This window comes from Natrix helvetica, assembly GCF_964273705.1.
Source record: "Natrix helvetica genome assembly, chromosome: Z".
NCBI classification, from domain to species: domain Eukaryota; kingdom Metazoa; phylum Chordata; class Lepidosauria; order Squamata; family Natricidae; genus Natrix; species Natrix helvetica.
This window is the reverse complement of record NC_138554.1, coordinates 70,556,967-70,571,827: the sequence shown is the minus strand read 5'-3', so window position 1 is coordinate 70,571,827 and position 14,861 is coordinate 70,556,967. Positions and strand designations below refer to the sequence as shown.

Below are 14,861 nucleotides of genomic sequence, written 5' to 3'. Positions count from 1 at the left end.
TAATGGTCTAAACTTACCCCAGAAGAGGAAAACAATATTTAATAAATTAAAACATTTGAACTACGATATAATTGCAATGCAAGAGGTCCATATGACTAAAAGACAGATCCAGATCTTAGAATGTCCTAGATGGGGTAAACTTTACGCAGCACTGGCTGACCAAAAGAAAAGAGGAATAGCATTATATGTCAAAGACACAATTCAGACTAAACTAATCTATCATGACGAGGAAGGGAGAATACTAATCGTGAAAATAATGTTAAACCAAAAAAAGGTGTCACTGGTTGTAATATATGCACCTAATGAAGGCCAGGAAAATTTATATCACAGACTACATAGCATTATTCGAGAGATGGGAAACGAAAATGTTTGTTTACTGGGTGATTTCAATGCTATAGTTGACCCAAAACGGGACTATAAAAGTGGAAAGAAGAGAAAAAGAGCTAGGAGAACTTTGCCAAGGTCATTCTTCCAAATGGCTGAAGAACTTAATCTGTTTGATGTAGGCAAGAAAGATGTCCAGAGGGTAAGCAATATACCTTCTACTCGAATAGACACGAATCCTGGTCAAGGATAGATATGGTCTGGCTGCCGATGGAGCTAATCTCAGAAGTGAAGGAGATAGATATAGAACCCAATCTATGGTCTGACCACAATCCCATGAGGATTATTTGGAAAAAACAAAAGGGCAGCTATCGTTGGTTACTCAACAGATCAATTCTAAAAGACCAGGAATATATTAAAAGAGTCAACCAAGAATTAAGATTCTTCTTCAAAGAAAACGGAACAGGAGACACATCCATACAAAACCTATGGGATACGACTAAGGCATTTATAAGAGGGGTCACAATATCAGCCACAGCCAGGAAGAAAAAAACCGAGAATCTAAAAATAAGAGAGCTGAAAGAAAGGTATAGAAATTTAGAGAGTGAACTACAAAATAAACCGCAGAACAGAAGTATAAAAGGAAATTTGGAACTGATTAAACATGAATTGGCTATATTTGAAAAAGCAAAATTGGCACAAACTATAAAAAAAGCAAAACAAAACTTCTTCGAGAATGCAAATAAACCGGGGCGATGGCTATCCTATAGGTTGAGGAAGCAAAAACAAGAGAACTGGATCAATAAACTATAAGATAAAAAAGGCGAGATCTGCTACCAACTAGAGGGGAAAAAAAGATTATCCAAGAGTTTTATGATCAATTATATAAAGAAAACTGAGACCATACAAAGGAAGGAATATTACAGTATTTGGAAAAGTCAGATCTGCCAAAGGTACCAGAGGAGATTAAGGACATGTTCAATGAAGACATTAAAACATCAGAGATAACCGAGGCCATACAAAGACAAAAGAATAATAAAGCTGCAGGGCCGGATGGGTTGCCAGCGGAAATTTATAAAGAATTCCAGGATATACTTGTCCCAACGTTGTTGGAAGTCTACAACGCTGTGTTGAAAGAGGCGAAGACACCGTTATCATGGATGGAGGCTAACATTGTACTATTACCTAAGGCGGACACAGAGCAGGTGCTTATACAAAACTACAGACCAATATCACTGCTAAATGCAGACTACAAAATCTTTGCCTCAATAATAGCAGAAAGGTTGAAAAAATTTCTTACATCGTTCATCCATACAGATCAAAACGGATTCTTCCCCAGAAGACAAATTAAAAACAATATGAAAATTATGTTGGACATTCTTGAATATTATGAAGTGCACAATGACAAACAGGTTGCACTAATCTTTCTCGATGCCCAAAAGGTATTTGATAATGTCAACTGGGAATTTTTGCAACAATTAGAATACATGGATTGTGGGGATAAATTTATAAACACGATCAGAGCAATTTATACAAACCAAAAAGCTAAAGTAATAATCAATGGTGAACTAACTGTCCCCCTGTTGTTTATACTAACCCTAGAAGTACTAGCCAGGAATATACGTAAAGAGGTACAGATAAAGGGACTAGAAATTAAAAAGGAGCAATTTAAGTTACAGGCCTTTGCGGACGATCTAGTGTTTGTGCTAGAAGATCCTATGAAGTCTGGTACGAAACTCATTGAGGAACTGACAGAGTATGGGAAAATAGTGGGTCTAAAGATAAATATGACAAAGACCAAAATGCTGACTAAAAATATGAAATCAAAAGCAAAAGAGGAGTTAACGAAGAAATTGGGTATCCAAATTGTCAAAAAAGTTAAATATCTTGGTATACATTTATCTGCGAGGTGTGTGACCATCAAAGAAGACAATTATACCAATCTGATTAATAAAACTAAGAAGGATCTAGAAAGATGGAAAAACCTACAACTGTCCCTGACGGGCAGGATTGCAGTTATAAAAATGAATATATTACCAAAATTTCTTTTCCTATTTCAGAATATACCCATTAAATTAGAAAAAGGTGTCTCCCAAAGATTTGAATCAATTGGTTTCGAAATTTATCTGGCAGGGAAGAAAACCAAGAATAAAACTTAAGGCTATGCAAGACACTAAGGAAAAGGGAGGATTTGGCGTACCAGATTGGGAACTCTATTATACTGCGGCCATATTAACATGGCTAAGGGAATGGATAATGCTGAGAAATAAAAGATTACTCAAATTGGAAGGTCATGACCTCCAAGCAGGCTGACATGCCTTCCTCTGGTATGAAAAAGGATCTGCACACAAATATTTTAGTAGACATTACACTAGACAATATCTGTTAATAATATGGAACAAAATTAAACATGACCACTATACCAAAATACCTATTTGGCTATCTACGATGGAAGCATACATACACCCAAATTTAATTAATGTGGAAAATATAGTCACATATAAAGAGCTATTGAACAGGCAGGGGGAGATCAAAACCAGATCAGAATTGACATCACAAGGAATACAAGTAGAATGGTGGTCTTATTTACAGATACAATCAAGGTATGCACAGGATAGGAAGAACGAAGGTATTGCCAAAGACTACACAATATTAGATAAACTGTTGATACAGACAGAAAACAGACTGACCAAAGTGCTGTATAGATTTTTGTTGGAATATAAACTAGAGGAAGAACATGTTAAAGAAACCATGGTCGCCTGGGCGAAAAATTCCGGTTACAATGTGGAATTGGCTAAGTGGGAAAAACTTTGGATACTTAATCAGAAATTAACATTGGCTACGGCGTATAAAGAAAACCTTTACAAGATGTTCTACAGATGGCATCTCCTGCCAGCACGGCTTTCTAAAATGTTCAAAAATCTGGCCCCAAATTGTTGGAAGTGTAAAAGAACACCAGGCACTTTCTACCATATGTGGTGGACGTGCAATGAGGCAAACAAATATTGGAAAATGATTCAATCATGGTTAGAACAAATGGTGGGAGAACAAATTATGTTTAAACCAGAAACTTTTCTCCTAGGCATAATACCGGAGGGGTTTAAGAAAGATACACTCTATCTAATTATACATATACTGACTGCAGCGCGCATAACCTATGCACAGCATTGGAAAAAAGAAAATACACCATCAGAGCTAGATATAATCAGAAAAGTGTTGGCCTGTGCAGAAGCAGATAGGCTCACTTTGGAACTTAAAAATAAAGGGGAATCAGAATATTTTGAGCTATGAAATAGATTTTATGATTGGTATAAATTAAGATGACAAGACTGGAACAAATGTATATATTGTGATCGAACAGAAGGACGGACAATGTATTAAGTAGAATAACTGTTAATGGTTGAAACTAGCTGTACATAATGTGAATATATGATCACCCCGACTCCGCAGCATTGCATTGTTTTAAATGTAAAAACAATAAAAATATATATTAATAAAAAACAAAAAAACAAATTGCAGCTTCCTGCAATAACACCAGCGGAACTGCAGAAAAACTGCGCTACTCAGAATATCTTATATTTTAAGAAGGTACTTGGTTGATACCTAGGACGCTGGCAGCAAACCGTATCAGCCATTAGCACCAGTCACTGGTATTTGTAATGCATTTTTGAATGTTCAGTTGGCTGAGTTTCATGTTTAATGAATAAAGTATATAACAACAACAACAACAATAATCAATGTATAATTTTATATCTAAAGAATAAAAAGAAATAGAGCTTACCACTGGCTTCTCTGATTTAACAGCTTTAACTTGGAGGCATTCTTCTTGCTTTGAGGTAGTGTTGCTGAGGCCCTTTTGCTCACCAATTGCACCCTGAGTCAGGTGGCCTGGGGATCTGGTTTGGGAATGATTGCCTTGATCTCTTGGTGGTGGATGTCTTGGGTGGATATCTCCACGTTGTTTCTTGGTGACATGCGCTTCAGGACCATGCACAGTTTTTACATGTTTTCGGAGAGAACTTGGGTCTGTATAGCGCTTTGTGCAGCCTGGTATTTTGCAGACATAGGGTTTCTGAAAATGTAAAAAATGATATCATTGGTTTTGGTTTGGGTATACCGTCTTAATTAATTGGATGGAATATTTTATTCTGCTTCTAACAAGCCTATTACACAAATTGAGCGGAGAGTGACTAATAGAAGTAATGTGTAGAATCGCTGATCATGGGAAAATTTGAAACACGATCTGGTTGTTAAGCCCAAGCACAATACTTCTTTTACATTAATACCTATTTCCCCCTTCAGCAAATTGTTAACTGCCTTTGTATCCTGTGTGTGTGTGTGTGTGTGTATAGGGTAAAGGGTATGGCTAGCTGATGAGAGCTAAATAGCTTGAAATAGATCTATACTAGTCTCCCATTATTTATTTATCAGCACAAATACAACACACACACACACACACACACACACACACACACACACACACGAATGAATGAATACATACATACATAGTAACTTGGCCAATAGGTATTTATTATTCATAGGAAAATTTCATGTGAAATAGTTTTAATTTTAATAGAGCATTCACAAATATTGAAAAAATAATAATTAACACTAGAGATTCTGGATCCCACTCTTGTCCATTTTATATTAGAAACTACCTTTCGGGATTTTACCAATTGTTTGTCTTTTTCAAATATTAAAGACCAGTCTCCAAACATAAAAGAAAGAATTGTGCATCCAAGAAATGCTTGTATAGCATTGGTTACTGCTATATGTACCTGTTGTGACAAGACACATCATATTTATGTGTGTAATCACTAACCAAAAGCTAAAGAAGATGAAAAATGGGTAACGAGATCAATTATCAGTAATGATGCAGCTGCAGATTATCTACAGTATCTGTAATTTTTTTCTAGTAAGCATGTCATACTTCCACTGGAGTGAGTGAGTGAGTGAGTGAGTGAGAGTGTGTGTGTGTGTGTATGAGAGAGAGAGAGGGAGGGAGGGAGGGAGGGAGGGAGAGAGAGAGGGAGGGAGGGAGGGAGGGAGAGAGAAGGAACCAATATTCAAACGTATGACAAAATCCATCGGGCACATTTCAGGAAAATTCTGGCTAGGATTGGTTGAGTTAAATAAATGCACATATTTTTGGCTGAGGTAGACGTCACTCATAAAAACTTGACTAAATCTTCCTTATAATACCATCAGAAAGTGCATTGTTTGGGTCTATCTCATGACTCAAACAGAATTTTATTTATTTGAATGTTGCAGAATCAAAGTTATTCCTTATGTCCCAGCAGTTGAAGCAAATTTGAAAAAGAAAACTTGGATTCTAAAAGTAATTAGTTGCTTCTAAATCATCTTTTTTCTTGAGTTTCAAGTCTTTATATATTTTTAATATATAGTTGAACCATAAACAAATGTTTTACAATAAATACTTTTGATAGCACTACAATTAAGCATTCTTTAAGGATTATATAAACCATGTGTTTTCTTACCTCATTAGAATGAGTTCTGTTTTGATGTTTGGCACGATCAGATGCATTTGAAAAAGCTTTGTTACAACCCTCATGTTCACAAACATATGGTTTCTCTCCAGTATGAGATCTCAAGTGGGTTTTCAAGTTTTCTAGCCTGGAATAGGCCTTCATACATCCTTCAAACTGAGGGGGAAATGTACTATTATATTATTCTAAACATTTCTTTATAGAAGATGAAGTGTGGAGAAAGAAATAATACAGTAAAATACTCAACATGAAAGGCAATACAGCTTTCAAGATCTAGTCATAATAGCATTATGTTCTAGATTTTCTTCTTTTTTTAAAGGAGCTTGCTATAATCTTAAAATAAAATAAAAGCCTATCTAGTTTCCTAGTTTAGGAAGGATGCTTTTACGCAAAGAAATAACAAATTATTTTGATATTATAAGACACTGGGAAGACGTAGGATTTTATGATTAATGTGTCTGTTTGACTACCCCACAAAAACAGACAGCATGCACATTTGGATTTAATTCAGTCCAACTTATATAGTGATTTTAAAAAGGCCCATATAAAGCCTTCCCTAACCTAGTAGTCTCCAGATGTCCTGAGGCTGTTTGACAGGTGAAAACTCATCAAGTGGAAATACTTATGACATTCAATATCATAAGATATGGGGACGTTTATTAACCTACTCATTTTTAAAAAACAAACGTACTATACTTGTAGAAGATTACTTTTCAAACCTATTAATCCTAATAACTGGTTCAATTTTATGTAGAAAGGATATATATCTTGAAATCCAGTTACTTAAAACAGCCCATTTTCTTAATACCTTTTTCATGAAGTATCTGGCTAGATCAGTGGTTCTCAACCTTCCCTTTAATACAGTTCCTCATGTAGTGGTGACCCCCAACCGTAAAATTGGTGTCTCAGTTCCTAAGACCATCGAAAATATGTGTTTTCCAATGGTCCTAGGCAACCCCTGTGAAAGGGTCGTTCGACCCCCAAAGGGATCCCGACCCACAGGTTGAGAACCGCTGGGCTAGATGAAGATGGATTCTGTTGATTCATAGAAATGGCATATTCAGGACAAATGACATTTACAAAATGTCATTAAATGGAACGAGTTCTGATTTGAATGCAAAACTTTACAAAGAAGATGCTCCATTTCTTTTCTGTTTTCTAGCTCTATTCCCTCCCACCCAAAATGGATAACAGGTTGAGGGCATATTTATATAATTGCATTATAATACCCATTGTTTCATTTTTAATCCCATTTCAGGTGTTTCCACTTTGAAAGACTTTTTGCATATTGTTCACAGTATGCTCTCTAGCAAATGAAATCAATGTCACAGACAAATGTAGATAATTTATGAATAAGAAACTCCAACAATGTACAAACATATTTTAAATACATTTTAATGTGATCAAACTGTATTCAAATAGAAGGAAGCAAATCAGTAGGCGTCTCTTTGTTTATTATAACAGTGTTTACTCACAGTGCATTTGTGTGGCTTTTCTCCTGTGTGTCTCCTCATATGTACAACTAGCATATACTGGGCCTTGAATGGTTTCTGCTCTCGAGAACAATCAAGCCATCGACATACAAACTCCTTCTTCTCCCCATGTATGTGATCATTGTTTATATGCTATGTGATTAAAAAAGAGTTTTGTTTACTGTTGTTGTATACTCATGTTGCAGTATTTTACATACATATAATTACATACCTACATATATATTTGAGGCCAAAAACAAAGGTGAGGGGAGTTGAAGCAAAAGTGAACACAGCACGTTAGAAGAAGCCTGAGATCCTGACCTAACAACTATATTGTCCTGGCCTAACAACTCAACTTGGAGTACCAAAACTGTTGTCCTAAGTTAAGTGGTCACATTATGTTTTGCCTAATGGCCACATAGGTTAAAGTTGCAAATTCCAGCACCAATTAGGCCATTAATGTCATACTTCATAAGTTTCACTATTATTTTTTATGAACACTGGGACAAGAAATATGGTTCTCTAAATGTTGGTGAACATTTAGCATTCTTCAGTCTGGCCACGCTACATGAAGGTTTTGAGAGCTGTAGTTCAGCAATACTTGGAGAGTCACAAATTCCCTATTACTTTGCAAGTAATGGGACAAATCTTATATTTGTCATATTCATATTTCTTCTGACTGACTCAAGGTATTATGAACCTTCATGAGGCACTGCACTGATATGATAAATATCAAATGACAACTGAGGGTGAACAAAGGGTTCAAACAAATATTTGATTACTTAGCCCATCTAAATGCAGTATATCTTCGTATGCAATTGACAATGGGCAGGATAGTAATTTTCTACTTACTACAACATTATTTTGGTCCTGCCATAGCCAGTATGAATTGTGACAGCACAATCTCAAGAATGATTTTGAAAACATGAACAGAAATTCTAATGCAGTCATCTAAGAATCGGTATCTTGGTTGGGATAAAATACCTAGATATTTAAATAAATGAATAATTAACTAGTATTCTTATCAATATATGCAACAGGTCAGGCTTTAATCTGAAGAATTAAAGTAATGAAAATAATGTTAACATTAAATAATATTTACTTCCCTCCCTCTTACTTTTTATTGGTAAAATGAGTAGAGATTCAACAAATACAAATATTATGCTATTTTAATATACTAAAAATAGCAGCATGTTTAAATCACAATGCCAGTTTGAAAATTCATAAACACATACTTAACAGTAAAGCAGAAATACAAATTAATGGCAGGCTTGGGTAAATCCACGTATCTTTAGCTATGTAGAAAGCTTACAATCAAACCAACTGAATAAGGGGTAATTCCATTTTCAGAATGTTTCTATTTGTGAATCATCTTTCCTAGATTGCTACATAGTAAATGTTCACTGATGAAATTATACATTCTGAATTGCATTGATAAATTCTACAGGAAAATATCAGGGTCTCGGTGAACTAAACTTGAGAGACCATTAAAAATGATTAAAGTAGTAGAAAATTAATATTTTGTATCAGCCAAGTCAAAATCTTCATTTAGTCTTATAAAAATGTTGTAGACAGACGTGAAGTAGGCAGATGATGCATGGAAAACCACCAATATCCCTGAATTAAAATTGTTCTATGTGTAGAAATGGGATAAAACTCCTGCAAACCAATATACAGGATTTATCAATAACTATTGAAAATGTTTAGTTGCTATCAAGCGGAGCACACCAGTTACTAAAAGCAAAGGTTCATATTCTTTTGCCTTATACAGATGTGTAGCTTTGGATCATTTTTATCAATATATAAATGAACAAATGTTCTTTTGATTATTTGTTTAATTGAATTCTCTTTACTTTTATGACTGTGGAAAATAACTCATGTTTTAGATCATGCAGTATTTATGCAGAAATACTAAAAATTCAAAAGGTTTCACAGACTTTTAAGCACCATTATATAGGAGGATCTAAATTAATTTTATAATATTCTTTCTGTACAATTAGAAAAAGAGGCAAAAACTACCTACATAAAAAGTCTATGGAAAATTAATGTATAAAGTAAATATACTTGCTGCCTTAATAAAAGTATGGAACAAATTAGGTCATAGATAAATGTACACACTTTTCTCCATCTAAGCTTATGCTTTTCAATAAAATGTTAGTAGAAAAATTGTTAGAAGATTTTGATTTTTCTACCATCATCAGACTCTGTAAAATCTTAAGGAATCTCAGAAGTAGATTTTGATGAAATGAAGGAAGCAATGGCTTTTCTCTTTCTTTTTCATTCTCATATTGATTTTCATGTTATTTCTAGCTTCTTAGAAATTTTAGAAATTGTACCTAAACTACAAACTCCATTCAAGTACACAATTAGAGATTATTAAGCAGCTTGATACCTATTATAACAAGTGAGAATATATTCAAACACATAAATTAGCAAATAGCTAGGAAAATAATACTTTTTCACTATGTCTTCCTATATTTCTTCTGGTAGTCATCATTTACCTCTGACAAAAACTCTGGAGAAAGTCTAAGTTCATTTATACCAAACGTTCTTCTCAGTTTGTTCCAGAGGATCTACAGTGCATTCAGAAACTATTCTGACTCCCTTCAATTTGTTAATTTTGTTATGCTGCAGCCTAATTCTACAGTTGTTGAAATTCATTCACTCCTGTGTTGTCTTGGCTGTGTGCTTAGGATTGTTGTCATATTGGAAAGTCTGAGGTCCTGACTACTGTGGAATTGAGGATATCCCTGTACTTTGCTCCATTCAGTTTTCCCTCTACCCTGACCAGTCTTCCAGTCCTGCTACTGAAAAACACAGCATGATGCTTTTTTGCAAACTCCAAGTGGGCTTTCATGGGTTTTGCACTGAAGAGAGACTGGGGCATTGGTTCTTACCTGATACGCCCCTTCTCCAGGCAGGTGAAGACAGTGGTCATGCATGAGTTAACTTAGTCAGTAACCAAAAGAACTGAGTCTACCAAAGTGATGTCATCGTTTCTGTGGAGCATGCTCCCGCTTTTCTTGACGAAGGAGATAAGTAGACTGCTGTGCTGTGAACAATCGCTTTCTGTTTGGTGACTATACAACATGCTCCCAGATCCTCCTTGCGAAGTAGGCTAGGACCCTAAGGGTGGGGATGACCACTGTCTCCACCTGCCCGGAGAAGGGGCGTATCAGGTAAGAACCAACGCCCCATTCTCCCAAGTTGGTGGAGACAGCGGTCATGCATGGGACGTACCAAAGCTGGCGTGTCCCCAGGAGGGCATGAGACTGGCCTAGGAGCTGAAAGAAGGTAGAACCTGTTGGAGGACCCGCCTTCCGAAGGCTGCATCTGCTGATGCATATCTGTCCATCTTGTAATGTCGTATGAATGAATTAGGGGTAGACCAGGTAGCTGCCTTGCAGATTTCCTCCACCGAAGCCTGCTGCGCCCATGCCGCTGTCGTAGCCGCGCTTTGCGTGGAGTGAGCCGTAATGTTAGGTGGAGGAGTGAGATGGTGATTGCAGTAAGCTTGAGCAATGGCCGACCTGATCCATCATCCAATCTTGGATGGAGAAGCTTTCAGCCCCTTGTTGGTAGGGTGGAAGGAGACGAAGAGGGCTTCGCTGTGTCTGAAGACCGCTGTCTTGGTGATGTAAATCTTTTAACGCCCACCTGACGTCTAGTTTATGCCATTTGTGCTCCAGCCTGTGAGATGGAGCAGGACAAAAGTTTGGGAGAGTGAGGTCTAGCGAGCGATGGAATGCTGAGTTCACTTTCGGGACAAAGGTAGGATCGATGTGAAGTACCACCCGGTCTGGGTGAAACACACACAAGTCCGATCGGAGAAAGGGCCGCCAGCTCTGAAATCCTCCGTGCCGATGTTATGGCCACCAGAAAGGCTGTCTTAAGTGATGTGAGGTGATGTTTGGTTGTCGACCTGAGAGGTTCAAAGGGCGGGTGAGTAAGGAAGTCCAGGAGTTTGGTCAGGAGGGAAAATGGTGAATGACAGGAGGGCAGAGATTCGATGCCTCCTTAATGAATCTGCGGACGTGAGGGTGCAATGAGAGGGGCTCATCACGGTGAAGAGATAGAACCGAAGAGAGAGCTGACACCTGCCGCCGTAAGGTGTTCTGTGATAGTCCCTTATCAAGACCTTGTTGCAGAAAGTCCAGAAGTTGGGACACTGAAGCCTTCAGAGAATCTACCCCTCAGGCCTGGCACCAAGCTACGAAGGTCTGCCATGTAGATTCGTAGATCCTATTTGTAGCTGGGTGGCAGGAGGCCTGAATAGTATTGATTACAGTCTCAGAAAGATTATCCGCCCTCAGGACCGCCCGCTCAGCCTCCAAGTGGTTAGGCGTAGCCAGCGCAGGTCGGGGTGGTGGAGGGAGCCCTGATGAAGGAGGGACAAAATCATTGGTAGAAGCCACTGAGGTTCCACAGACAGATTGATCAGGTCTGAGTACCATGGTTGGCATGGCCAATTGGGTGCGATTAGGATGAGCTCAGCCTCTTCCTCTATCATCTTCCGAATTACCTCTGAATCAGGGGGAAGGGAGGGAATGCGTAAGGAGACCGCGAGGCCACATGCACTTTAGGGCGCCCGCCCCTTGCGCGCCTGGTGTCGTGTATCGAGACAGGTACCTAGGCAGCTGGTGGTTGGATGCAGTTGCGAAGAGATCCAGGATTGGAGTCCCGTACCTGGACGACAACTGAAGGAATATGCGGTGATTCAGGATCCATTCCGCCGGGTCGATTGTTGTGCGGCTCAGCCAGTCTGTTGTGGCATTGTCTGACCCCTAGATGTGCTTGGCGTGTAGAGAAAGAAGGTTGGCTTCCGCCCAAGCCCCTAGATGAAAGGCACACTCCATGAGAGACACCGCTCTTGTCTCCCACTGGCAATTGACATGTGCCTTGGCCGTAGTGTTGTCTGTCTAGATCAGCACGTGAGTGTTGTGAAGGGAGTTCTGGAAATAGAGGAGGGCCAGGTGGATGGCCTTTAACTCCAGCCAATTCATACTGTGGGATAAGTAAGAATTGGTCCAAAGACCTTGGGCTACTTGACTCTCCAGGTGAGCTCCCCAACCCGTTCGACTCGCGACCATCGTTACCACGAGACGCGGAGGTTCCCTGAAAAGAGATCCCTGAGCTATGGCCGGGGAGATCCACCAGTCCAGAGAGCGCAGAACCTCTGGAGTTAGGTTGACTTTCACTAGGGAACAGCTGCCGTTGGTCTTCTGGAATAGCAGAAGAAACCACTGCAGGCAGCGGCTGTGAAGCCGTGCCCAAGGGATGAGGGAGAAGCAGGAGACCATCTTCCCCAGCAGTTGAGAAAGCTGAAGAAGAGGGACCCGTTGCCTCCTTCGTACTTCCCTGGCTAACTTCCTGAGACTGCTCTGGCGGTCGTGAGAGAGGAAGACTTTCCCCTGAGAGGAGTCTATGAGGGCTCCGAGGTGCACCAGGCGAGACGTGGGGACAAAATGACTTTTCTGCCGATTGATGGAGAACCCCACATCTTGAAACACCTGAAGGGTGTCCTGGAGATCCCTGAGGGCAAGATTTGGACAACAAAAGAATGTCGTCCAGGTAACAGAATATCCAGATGGGTATAGCCCGCAGATGGGCGGCTATGACTGAAAGAACCTTTGTGAAAACCCTCGGGGCTGAGGACAGCCCGAAGGGAAGGGCCCGATATTGGAAGTGGTGGCCCGCATGAACAAAGCGGAGAAACCGTCTGTGACGCCTGTGTATGGGCACATGGAGGTAGGCCTCCATGAGATCCCCTGATGTTAGGAGATCGTGTCTGCGAACACTCTCCAGAATTGAGAAGAAAGAGTGCATTTGAATCTCCTGTACGTGATGAATTGATTTAGAAATTTTAAATCGAGGATGGCCCTCCAGTCCCCCGAAGACTTCGGCACAATAAAGAGACAGAGTAAACCCCCCGCCCCTCCTGGCCTGAAGGCACAGGTTGAATGGCCCGAATGTGGAGCAGATGGAGAACCGCCTGCTCTACCAGGAGCCTTTTTTGAGGGTCCCTGGAGATTGGGCACATGACAAAGTGGTTCGGAGGGCTGGAGCGCAAATCCAGGAGAAGGCTGAATCTGATTGTGGACCTGACCCACGAGTCGTTGGTGATGTCGTCCTGACGATCCGCGAAGGCAGCCAGATGTCCCCCTATTGGGAGATTCTCCAGGCAGTCACTTCTGCCTCTTAAAAAACGGTTGGAATTGTCCCTAAAAGGCTTTCTGGGCTGGAATCTCTGGTTGTTCCTGCCTGATCTATTGGAGAAGGAGGGGGTCTGTCTGGGAAGGGCCTGTTGCTGTGGACGGGAGGTGGAAGCACCCCCGTCCAGGCCACAAAAGGGCTGCCTGCGGTAAAAGGACTGGCTCCGACCTTCCTGCTTTTTAGTGGCCGGTTGAAGGACCTTCCTTTTATCCTTGGACTCTACCAAAAGAGGCTCTAACAGAGGACCAAAGAGAAGTGATGAAGAGTAAGGAGAGGAAGCAAGTCTCCACTTGGCTCGCGCTTCTGCCTGCCACTGTTTTAGCCAGAGAAACTGGTGGGTAGAGATGGAAGATGCAATGGCTTTGGACGCAAACCGGGCCGCGTCCAAGGAGGCATCTGCTGTGTATTCTAGGGCCATCTTAATTTTGTTAATGTCCCTGCGAGCCCTAGACTCCCTGGCTGGAAGGCAAGCTTGGAGTTGTCTCAGCCACAGGAGAATGGAGCGACTAAAGAAGGAAGCGGAGGTGCCCGCTCTGACAGGCCAAGCTGAGGCCTGGTGGCCTTTGACCAGAGTTTGTTCTATTCTCTTGTCCTCAGGTCGCAGTGTTTCCTCAGGAGCTGCTGAGGCCGTGTTGGGAGAGAAAAGAGCAATGATAGGTAAGTCAATAGAAGGTACCTCCAAAGCCTTGGCGAGGTCAGGAGAGACATTGTACTGGCGTTTATCCGAGGCATTGGGGAGTGGGGCAGTACCTGGAGATGCCCATTGATTCTGGACAACCACGGTGATGGGATCACCTCCTTCTCCACCGTAGGCTGGGTGAAGAGCGGCTTGGTGATGTCAGCCTTGTCTGCTTCTGAGTCTAATGCCTGCGATCTTTCTGGCTTTGAAAAGGAGAGATAAACAGCAGGTTTAAACAAACCGACAAAGGGAGGTGGATCGGGGGGAAGACCCTCATCCTCCGATAGATCTGAGTCTCTTGTCGGGCGATCTTCTCCCCCGAAGACTGACTGTTGGTTGGAGGTGCCAGGTAGGTTGTTCGCCGAAGAAGCTGAGAGATCACCATCCCTGTGCCTGGAGCTGGAGGAAGAAGCAGACCTGTGAGAAGCAGAATGATTAAAAGACCTGTGTTTAAGGGCAGCAGCAATACCATGTTCAATGGCCTCAGAGATCATATCAGCCATGCCTGGCGAGTAAGAATGGCGATGGCGGGGGGAGGAGAAATATCATCCTGGTAGAGGGGATCCTCATCAGGGGTAATGCTCCTGCCACCATCAGAGTCATCCCCACTGTTGGCCAAAGCCTCTGTGCCCCTAGCATCTGCAGGATTGAGGCAGAAGGGGAGAT

The 14,861-nt window shown here is 40.7% G+C and overlaps 1 protein-coding gene across 3 annotated transcripts in view; it reads right to left on the bottom strand.

Annotated features, from left to right (window-relative positions):
• The window catches only part of GLI3 (GLI family zinc finger 3), a 371,021-nt gene that overhangs the window by 18,727 nt on the left and 337,433 nt on the right, over positions 1-14,861 (bottom strand). For 2 of the 3 annotated variants that reach the window (XM_081932570.1, XM_081932571.1), the window contains exons 12-14: positions 7,307-7,456; positions 5,823-5,987; positions 4,106-4,396 (exon numbers count right to left, since the gene is read on the bottom strand). The exons of the other annotated variant lie outside the window; for it this stretch is intronic. In XM_081932570.1, coding sequence (XP_081788696.1) covers positions 4,106-4,396; positions 5,823-5,987; positions 7,307-7,456 — 606 coding nt within the window. The remainder of the gene's footprint in view (positions 1-4,105; positions 4,397-5,822; positions 5,988-7,306; positions 7,457-14,861) is intronic. 3 annotated transcript variants of the gene reach the window in all.